The sequence below is a fragment of the Buteo buteo genome, chromosome 11 (genome assembly GCF_964188355.1).
Source record: "Buteo buteo chromosome 11, bButBut1.hap1.1, whole genome shotgun sequence".
Taxonomy (NCBI): domain Eukaryota; kingdom Metazoa; phylum Chordata; class Aves; order Accipitriformes; family Accipitridae; genus Buteo; species Buteo buteo.
The window spans coordinates 41,975,233-41,996,215 of NC_134181.1; the positions used below are offsets into that span (position 1 = coordinate 41,975,233).

The following is a 20,983-nucleotide window of genomic DNA, read 5'->3' on the forward strand; positions in this document are numbered from 1 at the left end:
GTAGCATAAACCCTTTACTAGGACACATCTGGTGGCTTGAACTGCACTTCTGCCAAAACTAAGGTTACAAAGTAATCTTACGTATTCAGTAGTACACAATGTGCATGCTAAAAAAAGGAACTGGTTTTATCTCCAGCCTAGCAATTACAAGAAAGCAACAGTTTCTTTAATCTACTCCTTGCTCTTTAGGTTTGGCCTTCATACCTTAGGTTGCAACTGTATTTAATACTAGTGTTACATCCTCTGTGAAATAAGAGAATGTGTGCTGGAAAGAGCAGATGGCAACAAATACCCCAAAATGCACAGAGAATAACAGTATAACTAACTCAATTAGACAGTATTCTTGGACTCTGAAAGTGCAGAAGGTTCTCCAGGTGCAAGAAATCCTTATTCAAATAATTGTTACTTTATACAACATGGATTTCTCCCAACTGAACATGCAGTAGAGCAGAAATGACACTTAAGAAGAAATAATTCAGTGTGGTTTCTCTTTCCAACCTCGTATACAGCACTCAAGTCCCTGAAGAAAGTTTTGGCTCCATCGAGCAAGGCCTCATTTTCTGGACACACCACGATATAGGCGACATCCCGATGGCCCCCATATGGGTCTAGCAACAGCCTCTCCCAGAACGGCAAGGAGAATGGAGAGATTGTCAGGAAGTCCTTGTCATAACCCACTAGTAAAGTCGGGATCGGAAGAGGCTCAGGAGATTCCTCAGAGCCTTCAAAGAGAAAAAAAGAAAGAACAAACGTTAAAATAACTGGTTTAACTGCAGTGGGTTCTCTGTACCAGGAAGTGGGTTCTTGTACAGGAATACTGGAAATATCACTAATCCCTTGCCACGCTGAGTCTCCTAGAAGTTTGACCATAGAGCGGGAACATGTATCGAGGCTGTATCATGCCTGATAAACCATGTTCTCCCACAGTCTTGTTCCTTGGAAAAAATTATTTAATAAAGGAGAAGAAAGATTTATATTGTACTGAAGAAATGTCATAAAATCAAAGTTCAGTCAGCCAAAGTAGAGGGAGCCGATCCAAGCACCATTTAAACTTTCCTAGAAAGTTGCAATAAAACATCTTTTGGTATACTGTAAATACATGTATTGCCCTTCCCGAGGCTTAATCTCGTGGTTTTACTTTGTCATAACCATAACCACATCTCACGAGTTCCTATTCAATCAAAACTAATAACAGGAATACATAAAATCTGATTTTACAGTTCTTCATCTACCTCCACTGGGCTGTGCAAATACTAAGTAAAACGGTTAGGCGAACTTATTCCCAGGTATATAGTACTAAGCAAAGTTATCATGATCCTAAAAATTGCCTCCTGCTCCTCTCCATAGGCAGTGCTCCAGAGCACTTGCTGTCACAGCTGAGAGGATTACCGTCCAGTTTAACATGGTATCTCCCAGACACTGTGCTCATTAGAAGAAATACCACTGAAATTTTCAAGAAAAAATATACCCAGTAGTTTCTGCAGAATATAATCCAACTTTATTAAAAAGTCAACATTCAGTAAAAATTTCTGAATCTGTATTAAAGGCTCTGCTACTTACTGTATGGTAATTTCAGTTTTATTCTCTGGTAACTATTGGCAATTCCTAACTCTTAAAGTTACAAATGCTGGAAAAATTATTAGATTAGAAGTACTCCTCGTGAAGCACAATAGCTTTAGACAGGAACTGTAGTTACCACAAGTTGTCCCAGCCCCAAAGGAAAGCAGCAATATATCACAAACACCAGCAGAGAGAAAATAAAGCAAAGCACGATGGAACTGTAGAAAAAACCTAAGCAACACTGCATTGGTTAAGACTGAAATAAATTGCAGGTGAGAAATACATATTTAAAGGTCAGTCATTGTTTCGCAAATGTGCACATACAAAACTTATTTTGTAATTTGTATTTTCCAGAAGTGTCACTTAATAGCCAGGAGATACTTAAACTGAAGCTTCTTATTAAGACTATGGGAAACCTTCAAACAAGCAAACCTCTGTGGAGAAAACATACCTACTTTTTGTATGTTTGTATAGCTCAGAAAGCCCCTCTTCCTCATTATGATTTGGTACAATTTTAACAGCTTCCTCTGTCGATGTTATTTATATACCAGCTAGTTGCAGTACGAGCCAAAATACAGATTCAGATAGGGAGTCTGATGCTCACCCAGCATTTTTGCACTCTGTAAACATTCATCAATCTGGAAGGGTAAAACCTCCACTACAGTATTCAAGCATGTACTTCAAATGCCTTTTAAGGCATTTTAAAGCTGTGGGAAGAGCAGACCCCCCCCAGCCACATGAAGAGCCCATTTGTCTACCATATTTCCAGAAGAAAGTGCACATTTCTATAAAACCATGCTTTCATTTTAACTGTTGGCATATACCACAATATATGTACCATAGGTTCCCCGTCCTGCCATCTTATGGAATTGCTGCCAGGTGAGTGGTCCCTGCACGTGCTGGATGTTCTCCCAGGTCCTTCCTGTTCGCTTCTTCTGGATAGCATCCTGGAGAAAGGGCTGTAGCGACAGCAGCATGCGCACCACATCCTGGGAGGAGAGCATGCTGATATCCAATACTGCAAATGACAAAGGAGCATCGATCATTTTCAGTGAGGAACAGGATGAATTCTTTTGAGGCGGCAGCATTTTTTGGTTTATTGTTCCTTTGTATTGCTCTTCACAACACCCATAAAATTTGTACAACTCTAATTAGCTTAATGGCATTTAATGTGGTACTTTATGAAAACATTGCTGAAATAAAGCTGTCATCACAGTCCTTTTCACATACCTTTCAATGTTACTGTTGTCCAGCTCAGTTCATAAAAGAAGTCAGAGCATCTTCAGCATATAAACGGGTAATATTTGATTATAAAATCACCTTTTTTTCTTGGTGACACTTTCATACAGAGCGTTTCTTTTCTGCTGACTGCTTATACCCTTCTCCAAAGGGACTCTCTCACAATTTAAACCCCAAAGTCTAAGGACAACTGGATTACTGGTACTTTAGATGTAATTTATAAAGCCTTCAGAAACCTGCTGTATTTCTAGAATATTTTTATACATATCATTTCCCACATAAAGATTAAGTGGCTCACAATTGGCAAGCTTCCGACAAACTTACGGAGGTCACAAAAATGTTCAAAAGAAAAGAAACAACAACTGTTCTGACCCATACCATTGCTGTGAGGCCAAGAATGTACCGTGGCACTTCTTACTAGGGCTTCATCCACTTTTCCACCAGTGGGGTTGTCCACGTACTGCCTGCCTTGCTCAAGGGCATTGAAGCATTCTATCCAGGAGTCGTTACTGTCTGCCTGCAGTCTGTCGTAACTCCAGTTCATACATGGGAGCGTCTGACGGTTATTGGAGGACATGTAATCCAAGCAGCTCAGGGACGTGAAAGGCTGCGTGTGCTGATTCTGGAGGAGAAGGAGGAGGCTCATTGGAGGTTCCTGGGTCCTTCTGGCTCCCTCTCCCATCTGAGAGATTAAGTTGCTTTGACATATCATCAGTCGTCTCTCTGCAGCTTGGCCAATGTCTGAGGTCTTGCCAAAAATATCCAGCTCATCCTCAATGAAGAGCCCAGAGTTGTAACCTAATTTGCGGTTCATGATGGCACTAAAGCCACAGGTGCAACGGTACTGATCCTCATTAGATGAATCTGGGATGTATAATCCGACATCTGCACCTTTAATATTCATATTACAGGCGCATATACAACAACTGTCAAAGTTACGGTCTTTAAAGATGTTCAACACAGAGTCTGAAAGAATCAAGGTGACGTACAGGCTGTGGGCTTCTGGGATGGGCTGAACAGTGGCTGGCTCCACAGAATTAAGCGGTCGTGTTGTAGAAGGGGTGGAAGCAGGTGAACCTTGATCTGTGCTGTCGTATTTTACAGATCCTTGCCCGCTCGCAGTACCCCCACCTCTAGGAGTCCTTGGGGTCCTGGGAGTGCGCGGGGTAGGGACAGAGAAGCGGGGAGTTGCTGGTGATGGCAGAACTCCTGCTCCGCTGTTGCTGGCTGGAGCAGTACTATTTAGTGTCACTGGGGTATTCATCTGAGGAGTGTTCATCTGAAGATAGTCTTGGTCGGCCAAACTCCCAACACTAGGCACATTGCTACAAGAAGTAAATGAAAAACAGAGTCAAATGCCACCACAAACTGGTTGGTTGGGAACACTGATTTTGTCAAAGCTTATTTTTAAATACAAGGAGATGGTGAAAACCGAAAGCATTCATTTTAACTGTAGTAAAGAACAGCCATTTGGCTCATAACCTTTTACTCGTGTCTCTCAACTAAAATTGTAATTCTCAACATGAACACCGTTGTTTCTTATCAGTATAATAAAAAGGTATCATCTCAGGCAGTTACCCCTCTTAAAGATTATTCCCATGGCCTAAAACTCAAATGCTCTTGAGAAGAACCTCTAGATAAATTATCAAGTTAAGATTTTAGGATATTTGCAACTCTTTCAGGGAAAAGAGAAAGAATTGTAGTTGTTGTTTTAAGCACAATTATCTGTAACGAGACATTAGTGGAAACGTATTTCAGAGGCACAGAAATCTTACTTTTAGAAATCATCACTTTAAATAGCTGTCAGAAGTCATGCATGTGGCACTTATGATACTGCCTCATGGTGGTATGCAACTGGTATCAGTATCTCAGATACTATAAATGCAAATACTCATTTAGGGTTACACAGTCTACAGCACAGTATGACACATTCCACTACAAACGCTTAGTCCAGTAAAGCTAAGAATCATATTTTTGGGTCATCTCCTGTCAAGACTGGTTTTTATTACTCTGTTTCTGTCATTTTCTGCCAAATTCAAGTGACCAGAGAACCAGTTTGTACATTCCCATGAGATCTAGCTTCCCTTTGGAATGACTTGTATCAAGAAACAGGTAATATGGGGCCAATGAAAAGTAGAAGATCTTAACTCCTCTCTTTCTACATTGCTAATAAGCTGCTCACTTTTCTTGAAATATGTTCACTACATATTAGGGCAAGGAAAAAGTGTAAGAACTCAGTAAGTCTCTTGATAAAGGAGGGGAAATAGGTTTTTTTCATGTTTGTCTGTTCTTACTGCGTATTTTGTATGTTATTTAAAAGCAGTACTATTTTAACTCTCACATATCATTAGTGACTTGAAAAGGAAAATAGTGAAGACCTTATTCCTTAGAATCCTTTTATTACATTGAACTGATGTATGCCCAACTCAAAGCAAGAGAGGGGAAAAAAAAATGAACAAAGGTTTGAGGGAGTTCTGAAGCTGAAGCAAACCGAATGCCTCAGACTAATAAGAAAAGGTGACCTAGAAACCCTGATTGGCAATCACCACTCTGTCGGAAGCCTGCAGTAATAATCTTTGCTCTAATTGGATTATATTGAAAATGAAAGGGGTTTTTTTCCCCAACAAATACCTGAAATTAATAACCAGCTCAGGCCTGGTGAATCAGTTACTATTATGAAAAAACCCGAGAATTAAATTGCTCCCCAGGCACTATCAAGGGTTTACAATTTCTTTTTTGCAATTCTTTTGAGAACACTGAAGGATCCTTTGGAGCTGGAAAAGAACCGATTTAAAGGACTGACAGACTGATTTAAAGATACAGGGTACTTCCTCTAGAAATGAATGCAGTGCAGCAGGAGACCTTTGTACTACTATTACGCCTTTTAAGAGGTTTTATTAATTTAATGGTGCAAATTCTTGATAGCTTTCAAAATCTCCAGCAATGAGTTTCTTCCATAAACATAGCTAATTTCTGAGAACTGAGTAAGGAACACAAACTTTTAAATTTAATAGCAGTGCTTATAGGTCACAGCGCTCTCATACTTGGCATCTTTTCTGTCAGTATTTAGAAAGGAGAGGACAGCATACATCTGATCAGCATCTGTCTGATGAGCAGCTCCGTATGTGACCCATTCAGGTTAAATCACAAAAGCGCAGAAGGGCTAACACGAGAACACGGAGAAGAGAGCTGTCACAGGCCTGCTCAATATCTGAAGAGCCCTCAGAAGGCGAACTGGTATCATCAGGACCATACATTGTCAGACTGAAGCTCAAACTGAATACACAAGTACAAACAAGAGGGGAGCCTAACTGCAGGCTAGAGAACTGGACACTGAAATGGGAGGACAGAGACCTGAAAGGTTAAGTGCATTAATTTTATACCCTAAGACTTCCGTTTTATGTTGAATTACAGTATTTTCCTGTATCAGAAACAGCAATTCATTCAAGTACCACGTGTTCCTGTTCTTTTAGAAGCACTAAGAGTGCAGTGGACACATACTGTAACACCACCGATTTCCAAAAGCTGTTTTTAATTTGCGTGTTCCTACTATCAGGACTTTTTTTGATCTCAGACAATGACAAATTTTAAAAGTTTAAAATACATTTGCAGGTTATTTTATGGTTCTGGTGCATAGCAAAGGACTGGTAATATATGCAAACATTTTAATAAACGAGCCACTTAAGGTATGAATATGACAAACTAATTTCCTACAAGACTGTACTTACTTGTAGCCATCTCTAATGAAAGTGGCTGCAGGCGGCAAAGGAAGTTGTTCAATTTTAGGAGGAACGGCCCAAGAAGGCCTGAAAATGCAGGCATCTGGTATCTTCAGAGGTAGGAGGCACTGACTTGGCAGTATCTTCAGTGGAGCAAATACAGAGGAGCCCACAAAAGGTTGAAATGATGGAACTTTGTGCACGTATGAAAAATCCTGTAATACCCAAGTGACATTGTTTACAACAATGTGGTAAGGTTGCTCTTTATATTTAGATATTTATTTTTAATTAAAACCTATTGTATTGTTTGAACACTCTACAACTGCATTTTTTTCCAAAATTAAGTATGTTTATTCCTTCTACCAAACATTCAAGAGCAGTTCCTTCAAGGAAACTCAGCTGAGGCTCCTTGTTATACTGAGACGCTATACAACTTCAGTGTCAGTAGATTTCACAATTAGATTAGACTCATTTAAGACAAGCTATCTTTGAAAAGCGAGTAGTATACTACAAGATTTTCATACTACCTAACTTTACGCACCTAATTTAGGCACTTAAAAGATTGATCTTTGCAAGACTTCTCTACTGACAACGGAGAGAGAGGCTGAGTCACCGTGTGAAGAAACCTTAAATCAGCCTCTCTGAATGACCCCACATTGGGGAATAATATAATCCAAGTAATAACAGTGGACACTTTACACATGCCAAATATTAAATATAAATATATAAACAATCCAATGAACACAATATTAAATATAAATTAAGTCCAGTCAAACTGGACTTTCATTGACTGTCATGTTTGTTTGCAGAGAATGATGACAAGAACTTCAGCCAGAGTTTCTAGAGCTATTCCAAGTTTCTTTCAGAAGAAAAGAGCTAGTCCTTTTGAGGCACTACTGCAAAGTAAAAATAATTATTAAAATAGTAACAGTAGTCTCTCAGAATTTCAGTACTTAACATCTCGTTAGATCTTTGCATTTTTTCCCTTGCACCTTGTAAAGCATTGAGAGATGAGAAATGTGTGGATTACTATCTTCAGCTGCTGAATGTTCAGCACAAGAAATCTACTTGCATGTTGTCAAAATGATTAGCAATGGGTTTAGGTGCTTGTTTCCCCCACTGGTGTATATGAGCAGGTGTGACACACTTAAAAGCAAGTAAACTGTGCTGTTGGAAATGTTATCAGGCAGAATTAAAATATGTATTTTAATACTCCTAAAATGGTTGTGAGGGAGATTAAAATATCTTCAGTATCAATGACACCCTAAAATCTGTTCCCACTCAAAAACTTTCAGCTCAACAAATTCCAATACAGATTTTCTTTCCAGGCCCAAATTATCCTAGTCTTAAGCAAATAGTTTACAGCACAAACAGAAGAAAAAAAACCCAGCAAGGTCCGTGGCAAGGCAGTCTTACAAACCTTATATAAAACTTAGTTCAAACTTCTATAAAGGTATAAAACCTGATAGATGCAAACTATACAAGGCAAATGGACAGCTGTACTTCAGCAAAGCCTCTAAGAAGATGCCTTTTCTTATTGTGCCTTCAGGTTATGAAGTGAGGATACGCGGGAGAAGAGAGCTTGCAGTAACAAAGCAGACTTGCTACGTACACCTAGCTTTCCCAGTGGTTTAACTGTCTTCACGAGGGGCACACTAACTCCCTTACGCTTTTGCAAAGTCTCTCTTTCTCAACAGAATTGTTGTAAAAGCTCTCTACCAGCTCGGCCCCTTCACAGGCATTGGCTTAATTTGCAGCCCTGTGAGTTACTAACCCCTGGGTCTGACTAGACACACTTTATCCTAATACGGAGACGTAATCCCTGAATGCAACAAGCTGTCTCACTTCCTCCCAGGGAGAGGGACTTCCTCCTGCCCCAGGGACAAAACCGAACGCTCTGATGGAGAAAGTCACCCTGTGACTTGCCTGTGCTTCACTTTCAGTCTGCCTAAGGTATACTGCTACTGCCATGCAGGAAAATTTACTAATTCATAGCTGACTAAATCATTTATACTAAGATAAATTTACCTATCAGTATTCTAATATTGATATATAGCCACTTCTTGTCCATGCAACTGCAAGTGCTGTATCTTTCTGTGTATAGCACTCTCAGCAATGCAGATGCTTAAAAATAAGCCTTCAGTTAATTCCAACATTCACAGGAGCACAAAACGAGAGGAAAGGAGGTGGTGTTGGGGAGAGAAATGGCTGCTGAAATAGAAGGAACAGGCTGTGGCAGATTAGGGACAGGGTGGGCCCGAAGGAGAAGAATTAGGCTATAAAATCAAGGGTTGGGGACTACCAGGAAGACAGAGTTATAGCGTGTATCTCCTCTTTTATTACCTGCGTACAAATGAGCTTGCTGCAGAACAAGGTGATGTGTACTTCTACACAGAAATGTGCATTTTTAAATAAAAAAAAACCCTCAGGCTATATGCATGGAAATATGATAACAATAACTCCTGACAAAGGTGACAAAAATTGGCCCAAAAAGTTAAGTAATGCAGAATACACACAAGCAGGCAGAATGATTTCATCTTACCTCTTAACCTGTGCTAAAGATGGAACAATGAAATACAAATCAATGTACACTAGGTGCTTATGTTAAGTCCTTTTATGTGATGCTATGGAAAAATGGATACATCTTGATATGTAAAGCCGGGGAGGTGAGTACTAGTACCCAGCAGCAGAGTCCCCATTTAAAAATAGTTCTTTACTCAGATACACTATAGGACTCAATATAGGAGTAACTATGTGACATTACCTGACCTGTGTTATACAGAAAGTCAGATAAGAATGGTCCCATCTGGCCTTAAAACTTGTGAAGTAACATCAGCTGAAGAAGAAACAGAGCAAGTTCAACCCCTGGGCTTTCTCAGAGATTTTCAACCCTAACCAAAAAAGGCAACATTTCAGAGAGAAAAAGGCAGCCTTTCTACATGCATGATTTTATCCCAGCTGCATCTCCAGAGACTGGCAGCAAGGAGTGGCTATACATAAAAGGTGCTACAGAAAAATTATCTGAAGAAATAAATCATTTAACTGCTACTTAGTCACAAGTATGATGGTTTTTCATATACGTACATTCTTTCTGTTAGGCATAGGGCTCATTTCTCATACAATATTGTTTTTTTTTTCCTGAGAACAACCAAAAACATTACAAACATAAAATTACGAGAAGAAAAATACCTACAGTTAAAGTCAGGGAAACAATTAAAAAGCTCTTTTACTAGAGAAGAATTTTTTTTCCAACTAAAGACTGATATGTACTTTTTATGGATCCAGTTCACATTTGTTAAAGTAGTCTGCTACACACACTACAATACATGTGACTTGTTTATAAAAATCAAAACATACACAGACGAGATTATAAAAATACCGCATCTTTGGCACTATACCTTAATTTCTTCAGGTTTAGGGCTACCTAGTCCATCTTCCACCTCCATTTTAAACTCAGCAAGCTGTGTTGGAACCATGTTGACCATAGGACTTTCCATCATTCCCAAGGTAGTCACAGTTTCTGAACTTATTCCATCTTTATAACTCATTACCGGGGAGAAGGCAGGGTGTTGTTCTAAAGAAGGTGGTGTTGGGAACATCCTTTGGAGATCTGCCACAGCTAAATATGATGAAATAATGCACGGTTAATCATTAAAATACAAATTCTCAAGGAAACCCAATAAAACAGGAAGTGACCAACTCCATAATAGCTCTTATTTCATAAGTTAAAACCTAGCAAGGGTTCTACAGACTTACTGGAGTTCTGACACCAATATAAATCTAGACGAAAAGTTAACTCCTAGGGATAAATTCCAAAAATTCCTAGGGATACTTTGCAAGCTTATGATTCAGCAGAAACAACAAACTGGTAGATATACAAATTCTATGTAAAATTTTAACAGCAACAAAAAAATATCTCATAATACAAGAGATTAATTGACATTAAGGCAAAGTTCACCCCAGCAACTGTTACTAAGGAGCAGTTTCTTCCCTTTTTTAGAGCTGATACCGAGCCATAAAATGGGACGCTTTTGGAATTAGTGTGCACTTAGCTGCATCTTTCCACTGACATACAGTCATTGTAGTCTCATTTGGTCCGTAGCAACATAAGTCCTGAAGAGAAGACAGGCTACTGTTGCTAACACAAACATAGGCAATTTTGCTCAAGAATCAGACTGCCAGGCATCCAAAAGTGGTTCCAAAAGTGGAAGCCACAAAATTATAATTTTGCATCACAAGACATTAAGCCAGGAAAATCCCTAAATTACTTCTCAGTAAATGATCGTAATGTAATCATCCATAGTGTATTTTTCTTTTTTAAGCAAAACAAACAAACAAAAAACCCCAACAGAAATGCTTTATAAAGTGCAATAGAATCAAAACAAAAATCAGAACAGTCTTCTATTTTCTCCCCAGCTAAATTCTTCTTCCTTCCAGCTACCAGCTTCTGTATTTATTTTGCTTAAAATTCAGGGTATATGCTATCTTTTCCTGACTTGAATTAGGACAGATATTCTCTGGACATCACCATCACTCTGGTGAATTCACTGTTAAAATACTCAAATTATAGAAGGGTAAATTCCCATAGGTGTCTCTTCTTAAACACTTTTTCTGACAGACTAAATGCCCATTTCCATTTCTATCCATACATCCAACCCAAGTTGATAGGACACAAGAACATAATTGTATTCAATAACTTCTGCAGCCTAAAGATTATGGAAAATTCATAAATAAATACAGATGGATTTCTGACTGGTAAACACTGCGTTGTGGAAATCCAAACTGGTGAAACATAGTACTACTCTCAAAATCTAACTGAAAAAGACCAGAAATCAGTGATGGACTTAAAATCCTATCTAGTATACAAATACATACACTAACAGTACATTTTTGTAGGACGCTGCAACCTCAGGATGTCTCTTAACAGAGCCAAAACCTGAATTTTGTTCTTTTGTGCACAGAGATGAGACAGCCAGTCTATTTAATTCTTTAGACAAAGTGAAACAACTCAAATAGGTGAAGTCCTCTAAAAATGGAGTTCTGTTGATAATAACGGTCCAAGCTGAACCCAAAGTCTTTCACAACCTGGAGTAGTAGAGTAAATAATGGGCTATGAATTATTCCCATTCAGGTTTTTTGGGTTTCCCTCCTTCTCAGTCTTTGAATTTAAAAGACCTTAGTCTTGTCCTGATACAGGACAAATTAATGTTGAAAACAGGTTCAGTAAAATGGAAAAAACTATTTTCCACCCAGTGCTAGTATGAAATATAAGCTTCAGGATGCCAGCTGGATTAGCTACTGCCTCTGTTTTTCAACAAAGAGAAGTGTGCTTTCGAAATTGGAGAAGGGGGACAGGAAGGAAGGTTAAAATGAAAAGTGGTCAGTAGGACTTCATTATGATGTAGAAGGCATTTCAGTTCCCTGCAGATACTGTTATACCTCGACAGCTGGTGTCAAGGGGACAGCTACAAAACAGAAGTGGAGTGTATCTACTTAACTTGTTTCATATAGCTCTATAGTATATCATATTCTCACACTCAAGCTCACTCCAGCTAGCAAAATTCTGCAGTGCAGATTCATAAAAAAGTTTAATTACAAAAAATCCCCCAACCCTACAGCAACAGGCTAACTATCGTTATTCATTTTCATGTATGTCACGCTTGAAAAAGCTTTGCATATTTTAAAAAGCTATGGATCAACTAAACCTGTCAAAATCCAATCTCTGTATACTTCAGACTTCTACATTTGAGTAAATCAGCACAGCTTTTATGGGTCATAAAACTCTGACTCATCTCCTTCAGACTGGTTTTTTTCTTCTCCTCAATTTGTTCTCATTACCAGCTGAAGTTAATGAGAAGGCATTAAAGAATGATTTGCAGAGAGATTTGATTTCTGCTTATAGCGGCCACAAAAAAATCAAACATTCTTCCTCCTCACCACTAAGTAATTTGTAATTCATAACTTGATTGGTTAGAATTACACCAAAAATACTCACCCTCCTCTCTCACACATACATATACACATGTCTCTTTCATCTCAAGAGAAAGGCCACCTATATAAATGGAATCATAGAATCACAGAATCATTTAGGTTGGAAAAGACCTTTAAGATCATCGAGTCCAACCGTTAACCTAACACTGCGAGATCCACCACTAAACCATGTCCCTAAGCACCACGTCTACACGTCTTTTAAATACCTCCAGGGATGGTGACTCAACCACTTCCCTGGGCAGCCTGTTCCAAAGCTTGACAACCAACCCTTTGGGTGAAGAAATTTTTCCTAATATCCAATCTAAACCTCTCCTGGTGCAACTTGAGGCTGTTTCCTCTCATCCCATTACTTGTTACTTGGGAAAAGAGACCAACACCCACCTCGCTACAACCTCCTTTCAGGTACAAGAAATGCAAGAAAGGCCATATATCTCAGAGAGTAGAAGTTATCATTCCCAATAGTTGTTGGCATTGTCCTTAGAAAAAAGCCCTATTGTTTTAATCTGCATTTTCAGCATACTAAATTTAATTTCTAACCTTCCTGCACTCCTATAGCCTTCCTTGTACATGTGCAGTGCCTCCACAAGCATCACTTCTACCATAACCATCTGTAAAAGCTCTACAATGGGTCTTCAGTTAGAACCTAGTTCTTCAATTTTAATCATGCACTTCCACATCTATACTAAACCCTGGAAGTGATTTTAATGTGAATTTGTTGAATGCTGAATGCAGTTTTCTTCCAAGACAGGTTGCACCATAATGGCCAATTGGTAAGCCACAGCTTTAAATTCTTTCAATTCTTTAAAAAGAAGAATGATTTATACTTAAAGAGGGATATGGTAATGGTTTAAGTGACTAACTGAGATTAAATACTGAATTGAGAATAAAGGGGAAAGCTTCTAAATGCAGATTTGTAACAAATCCCTCCCACAGTTCCAATCTAAGATAATAATGTCAAAAGAAGAGCATCTCAAAACTCAGTAGGCACATTAAAAACATATGTCTGTATTTCCATCCACTGTTTTCATTGAAATCTGTTTATCCTCTTTTAATATTGGCACCTGGTAATTACAGAACAAAATAAGCACACTACTTCTTAGTTCTGAAAGAGTGACATTATAAGCCTCCTACAAAAAAATCTCTTTATAGCTACCATACTGCCTTTAACTGTCAACAAAGTGGCAATCGGTTGTTGCTACTTACTTGGTGGGTAAGGTACTGCTGTTCTACCATCCTTCCCTACAGGGCGTTCCTCAGACCCTACTGCAGGCATTTTTGATGACCGGAGAGCTGGTGATACCGCCTAAAAGACGAATAATCACATACCATATTAAAAAATATACAAAATACTAGAATTCACAGGTTATTAAAAGTTCTGAAAACTGTCTGAACTGAATGAGATTTCACAAGAAAGGAAAAAGCGTACTTTTTAACTTTCCCATCTGCTCCCCCCCCAAGGAATCTGGATTTCTTTTTCCTCTCTTTCAACACTAAACAAAACAAAACAAAGTCTCTGAAATATTTGCCTGTCTATACGTTACCCCTGTCTATATACACACAAATTATATTGAAAACGTTATCACAAACACTGAGCTTGAAATTAATGCGACTACTCTACTTGCTTCCATGTTTGGACTACTCTGAGATAATCATGAGAATATGGCACTGAGAGTAAGAATGCCACTAACAGACTACTACAGGGGACAGCTCAACGCATGCAAGGTTTAAGATGGGAAGAACATTAGGTCTGTCCAGGCCAACTTCACAAAAAAAAGGTAATTTTTTATTTTGACAGAACAGTCCTCTAGTAGATTTGCATATTAACTGCGACATCTTAAGTGCAGTTTGTGTGGAACCACAAAAGAGGGAGAAGTGGTAAATAAATTGGTATACTTGAAAAGTACTGCTGAGAACCAGACATTAGACTTTTAAATGCTATTATCTACTATCAGTCAGTTTAGGATCACCTTCTGTATCAGTATGGTTATATTAGATTAAGCTTAAAAATAGTAATTATTCAAATGTTTGCCTTTCCATGAGTCTTGATTTTTTTCCCTAGTAACTGATGTACATCTGCTTTTCCTTTTGTTTTTCCTAATATTCAGCAACTATTCCGCTTCGCACTGAAATAAACTGCTCGTAGAAATAGAAAGAAACGTGCTTCAGAGAATTACTGAAATTCAGCAAGGTTGAATTTATTTTTCTTTGGGCAGCTTCTCAGACAAGGTAAAAGAACAAATCACCAGTTAATGAAATGAAGATCTTTTCCGTAACTCTCAAACACACACAAAATACTGACAAAAGCTAAGGACGACACAAAACCCAATGTAATGCATTTATAAAGCAACTACATTGCTTTACCTTTGGACGTAGCCTTATAGCCTGTCTATGCAATGACTGAGTCAGCAAATTAGTTGTATACAGGTTCCCCTCACAACTGAAAAACTGTCAGACAACACAAGCTTTGATGTTACCTAAATGTCCTCCTAATATTCCTGAATTATAGACAGTGATGATTTCTCTCTTTGATGGATCTCCTGAAAGGACACCTCTCTTTGCTAGCAGTTCTTCCTAGTTAAAATCCAAGCCTGCCTACCTGGAAACTCTCTCCTATCTATTAGGGATAATCGCTCCCCACTAGAATTCCATCCTCCTCCTCCTTTTTTTTTGGCCAAGGTTTAACTCTACAGAATGCTCAGTCCTACAAAGACTTACTCCAAGCTCATCTTCATCTGAATTATCAAAGATATTATCTAGATCATGAAGTGATGGAGCCAGATCTGTCACCTGTGTGAGGCTACCAGAGCCTACTCGGCCTGCAGCATTGTCTTGCCGGGTATCTATCAAAAAGAAAGGGAAAAACACATGAAAAATGGGAGCAAAGTTATGAAATCCAAAATAGCCTTTTTTCAATTTTACTTCTCACTCTAAACAGGGGACAAGCAAGAATCACTGAGGCCCCTTTTCTATGATGTAGCCTAGAAATAGCCTTGCAGTCCAGTTTTAAGCAAGCACCGAAGGTCAACTGGGAAAGAATGAAGGTAGCTATTGCTCAACTTTAAATATTCTAATTAAAAAAAAAAATAAAATATTGTTTTATTATAAAAAGGACGAGCAGAATCAAGTTTTTTCCATCTCGGGAGCTGTCTATAGCTCTCATGTTACAGCAAAATGTTCAGTATGTGATTCTTCCTTTCAGATTTTATTGCATAGCTTTAAGTATTTTTGCTTTGCAGAGTGAATTAAAGAGCTTTTACTCACCAGTCTTAGGAGCAGAACTGAAAATAGACATGGCATCTTTTCCATCAGGAACTGGTGTAGAATGACCCGCTGGGGGGATTTCCTTGGTACCAATTCCATCTTCTGACTATACAAAAAAATCCAGGAGTTTTTAATGAATATTAATTTAAGCTATGTAAGAACAACTGTTTTCCTATGTCAAGCCAAACTCAGGGTTCTGGATTAAATGCTTTGAGAAGCAAAAAAAGAAAATTAAGAAAGGAAAAGAACACAGTTGTCTGCTGTTTATCTGCATATCAGGAAAAACATCAAGTAATATTGTGTATGACTTACAAAGGATTCCATATACATCACTTAACTTTGATAGCCAGTACAGATAATTACCCACCTCAATTTCTCCAGAAAACACATCATCTAGAATTTTAAGCATGGTGGCTACCCGCACAAGAACAAATGAGTGAGTAGCCAGACAATGAAACAGCTCCATAATGGGTAAGATACATAAGAATTATCATGCATACAGGGAAGGTGATGACCAAAGAATAGTCATCAAATTGTTTTCTTTCACATATGGAAGAACACCTCTAAGGAAATGTTCAAACTGATATAGTGTCCCTACCACAAATCCTCTCAGCAGAAGGCTACACTAATTTTGCTCAAGGGAAGAAAAATAAACTTGGGCTGGAGAGATCTGAGCTTTCCAATGAGGTGATATGTCAAGCTGAAGCAAGCAAGAAAAAAAAAAAAAGCCCAGCAAATTCTTTCATCTCTACAAGTGAATATAAGGATCAAAGTATTTTATTTCTTAGCTTAAATCTGGAACCTGCTGCTGGTCAAGCTGAATATATGTAAACAGGAAGTATTCCTTGCAACAGCAGTGTTTTCATATACAAACAGGTTCAGAGGGATGGCAACAAATACCACTTCAAAAATACCATACTGAAATGAAGTTTTTTCCTGTGAGCCAGTGGAGGAAAGAAATACATAATCTCTCTGATTTCTATTTGTGGAACAGGCTTGTGTTTTCCTGAGAGCTGTAGAGCAAATACTGTGCTACAGTACTATAAGTCCAATAAGAACATTAATGATAAAGACTCTGGATTTACATGTTACCTTGTTCTTTTTCAAAGGATCTTTCTCAGCCCCAAGTTTGCATTTTTTATTGCCAGTGAAGCTGTACTTTATATCACCATCTTCAAAAGTGTAAGGATCACTAGCATCTCCCAAGCCTTCTCCAGGTTGTTGTAGTAGAGGCAAGGGGTCAAGATAGTTCAGTGCCTGCACTGGTTTCTGCTCTTCCAAAATTTTAAACCGTTTATTAGGTTGTGCTAAGAGCCTGAAAGTAAAAATAAACAAGCAAACAAAGCCATCATGAAACAAAACAAACATACCTTTTACAGCAAAGAAAAATAACAGCTCTTGAGATCTGTAGCTGTCACACACAAATACAGCCCATGTCTCACTCCATTCTCCTTGATCTAGTAGAAATACTTTATTTCCTCAAATAAAGGATGCATTTGCCTACATTTAATATTAAACATCTTACTGTATTAAGAACTACTTTGGGACAATGAAAAAAAGAATTAATCTTGTCACTATATAAATCAAAATACTTTGAAGTACACATAACCTTTTCAGCCTAGCAAACTCCATGGTTTCAGCTTACACATTTTCATTAACTAGTCTCTTTGGTACATTTTTTCTATGCATTGTTAAAATGCAAAAGTAATTTTTAGGCTGTCATAAAATTAATTCAAATTCTCACGCTAAAGTTAAAAATAAATAAATACCTTTGCATAAAAGAAAATCCATGTTTAAAAAATAAAAAGAGAAAGAGACAGCTAAAAATTCCTTAAAATTTAGGTAGTTCATGTTCTTCATGGAGGAAAACACTGTATGTTAACTGTAGTTTTTCTAACGTAACAATTTACAAGAGATTAGCATTTGCTCTTTTCTGTGTACAGACCAGAGAGACTGTTAGGGTTTTCAGTTTCAATCCTTCAGAGACTGAAATTAATAGGAAAGTTTCTATCAATTTCGAAGATCCAACAGTGGGTTTACAAAACTGCAGTATTATTCTGTAATATAGTATCAGCTACTACTTACAGAAAGCATGGTACAGTGCAATTTATTAAACCCACACAATTGGACAAACAACACTGAAGTGCTTCTACAGTGCCATTAACAGAATTTCACTCAAAACCAAGCATTTATGTAGATGGAAGGTTGCATAACTAAACACCAATTTTCTTTTTTTATATGATCAAAAGACATAAGCTTAATAAAACTCTTACATTTGCTCAAATTACTGTGATATAGGTTACAAAAATATTAATCAGTTCTTACAGTGTCCAACAGAAAGCCAGATATGACAAAAATAAGACATACTACATACAATAACACATTTCTGTTTAAGTATTTAACCTTATCTCCAGCATACATCATCTTTGATGTTACAGTGAAGCCTCCTGCTTGTTTCAGTTTCAACTGAAAACACAGTTTGGTCGTGCTTATAATTTAATAAAACCACCAGTCAGATCCATTCACCCTCTTACCGTTTCAGTGCAGTGCTGTCTGAGTTTACTTCCATCTTGGCATCGTATCTCTCACATGGAAGATCTGGTGGCCTGAACTCTGGATCGTCACTTGATGGGACACTATAGGTCCTCCACATATCTAGTGACTCATTGTTCTGAATTATCCCACAGTATAATGCTGTCTCGCTGACCTCTGCCATCAGAGGTAACCTCTGTCCAACAAGGACTGTCCTATCATCTAAGCTGGGCAACGGCTGAAGCTCCAGCCCACTGCCATAGAGTGCTGGGTTTACAGGTACGGAAGGTGGGTCCAGGTTCTCTGCTTCCTGACCTCTTGGCTGGGGGCTAAGTGTGGGAGGCAGAGGGGAAGTAGGGGAATGGGGTGAATCCATAGGATTCATATTAATTTGCTTGCTTGGATTTCTAGCAGGTATAGATAGCGGCTTCTCGTATTTTCTGGAATTGGGGACTTCTAAAGAGGGCTCCATTCCTGCTAATCCCAGTTTCTGCCCTGATGTGTCCTGCTCCATGCATAGCTCTTCAGTCACAGAGGGCCGATGGTGAAATGGCATCATAGGCCTTTTTTGCAGTTTATCTCCTTTTTCCTGTCGCTCTGTTGTTTTGTGCTTTGAAGAGGCGGGAGGTGGCAATGATGAAGAAGATGATGTTCCCACGCTGAATCCTGGCTGATTTATCGTTGGGGGACGGCTGGAGCCAGCAGCACAACGCTGTTTGAAAACCTTGTGCCTGAAAGCAGAGGCAGAAACAAGTCACTGTATAGTTTATACCGTTATCTGATCTAATGGGAAAAAACCCCACGCCACAACCAACCGAAGAACAGCATTGAGAAATCTTATGTCTATTCCTGATCTTTTAACAGATTCTGGAATGGTCACATGATCTGGACCATGTTGTTCAAGCCAACTTGGCTGCCGTTTCTCTGACCTATAAAATGGAAAATGACAGTCTCCAGAAAATAGCATTCAAAGGCAAGATTTAATGTTTATAAAAGCTTAGTACTGCTCAGATGAAAGGTAATATAACAAAAAAGATCCAAGCTACTGTTGCTTTCATTACCCTAAAGAAAGATAGCCTTTCAAATAAAATGACTGCTGTGGAACTACACCACTACTCTTGCACACTCTTGAGCATCTGTTACAAAAGATACAGATCGAAATTGTTTTAGTTATGTTCACAGGCGCAATACATGGCAGGATGCTTTCATGGCAGTTTTCTCCTCTGTACCAGGTAAGGAAAAATAACTACAACTCTAGTCCAAAACCAAACCAAACCAAAATGAAAAAAGAAACTACCAACTGATGAAGAAAGCATGAATAAATCTTTTAAAATATTCAAACCAAAAAATGCAGTAACATACAAACTTATTACTGGCTTCATATTTTAATACGGCTTTTTTCAATTTGTCTCAAGACTGGGAAGCACAGGACTGAATTTCAGTATTTCAGTATTTTCATCATATAGCTGATGGTCCCCAAGGATGTTACAAGAGGGACATCTAACTCTGTCCATATTTTTATTGGCCTTTTTTGTGTTGGGGTTTTTTGTTTAGTTGTTTGGCTTTTTAAGCTAAGCAGAATTGAAAGATGTATTGTGCTTAGTATTTATACCTGTTTAAAGTTAAATACCATTTCAAAATAAATCACTCCATCCCTATTTTTGTTTATAAACAAAAATATCTAGGACAGCAACAAAACATTTCACAAAACATATGATATGGTTTTTACTCACAAAGATAAACTACATTATCGCAAGTAAAGTGGACTACTAGATTGAAGAAAACCAATTCTGCTTTTATGACTTAGCTATGAAAACATCCAAGTTTTATAGTACACAGCAGCTGTCAAATGGTACAAATACAACTTCTTGTACTTGCTACATCTTTTTCCTGTAACCATCCATGTCGTGTGGTATTGTCCTGGCTTTCTTTGTGGGCTTCGCTGTTATCAGGACATGTTGCAAATTCTCTGCTGTAGCAGATGGTCTTTAGCTGCAATCACCCACAATGTGGATGGAGCTAATACCCTAGTAACTGAAGATTTGCCTTAAGCATGTTCTTGTAACATTTCATTCACTTAATTCTCCATCATTCACCATATTTTTAATTGACTGCAGAAAATTATTTTAGACATTGTGTGTTGAGGAACAGAAAGTTGGGTCTATAGAAGATTGAATGTGATGCTGAGTACCAGACAACCCTTTAAGACTCCATATTTAAGATCATATCTTGACATTTATACTCTCATTTATACAATACATATAATAGCACAGTAATGACTAAAACAGTATCTATAGGACAGTAGCTGTCCAGTTTCTGCAGCTGTACAGAAAATTTTTATTGCCATTTGAAATCGGGTACCACCTTCATTTTAAGGATAATGTTTTAATTTCCCAGTTGCTGTGTTTACTAACTCCAGCATGATGTAGTTATCACTGGAGGTATTAAGAGACAGTGTGAAATTGCAAATGCAGCTGAACCTATCCATAGAATCAGGCTTCCATTGTCCACTATTGATTCCCCATGCTTTCCAGGCAAAGCTGGACCTCAGCTTTCCATAGGAAACATTTGGCATCCTGACAAAACATTTATCTGTTCTGCACTCTTGAGTGTATACACACAAGCAACATATAACCAGGGGTAAAGAGCAAGGCTGCAGAAGAGCAACACTTTCACTTCGG

The 20,983-nt window shown here is 38.2% G+C and overlaps 1 protein-coding gene across 2 annotated transcripts in view; it reads right to left on the bottom strand.

Moving 5' to 3' along the window:
• Positions 1–20,983, bottom strand: part of MED13L (mediator complex subunit 13L) — a 204,047-nt gene that overhangs the window by 26,097 nt on the left and 156,967 nt on the right. For both annotated transcript variants that reach the window (XM_075041838.1, XM_075041839.1), the window contains exons 10-19: positions 18,305–19,033; positions 16,863–17,085; positions 15,771–15,876; positions 15,225–15,349; positions 13,713–13,812; positions 9,917–10,137; positions 6,528–6,733; positions 3,178–4,124; positions 2,399–2,578; positions 499–722 (exon numbers count right to left, since the gene is read on the bottom strand). In XM_075041838.1, the coding sequence (XP_074897939.1) occupies positions 499–722; positions 2,399–2,578; positions 3,178–4,124; positions 6,528–6,733; positions 9,917–10,137; positions 13,713–13,812; positions 15,225–15,349; positions 15,771–15,876; positions 16,863–17,085; positions 18,305–19,033 (3,061 nt within the window). The remainder of the gene's footprint in view (positions 1–498; positions 723–2,398; positions 2,579–3,177; positions 4,125–6,527; positions 6,734–9,916; positions 10,138–13,712; positions 13,813–15,224; positions 15,350–15,770; positions 15,877–16,862; positions 17,086–18,304; positions 19,034–20,983) is intronic.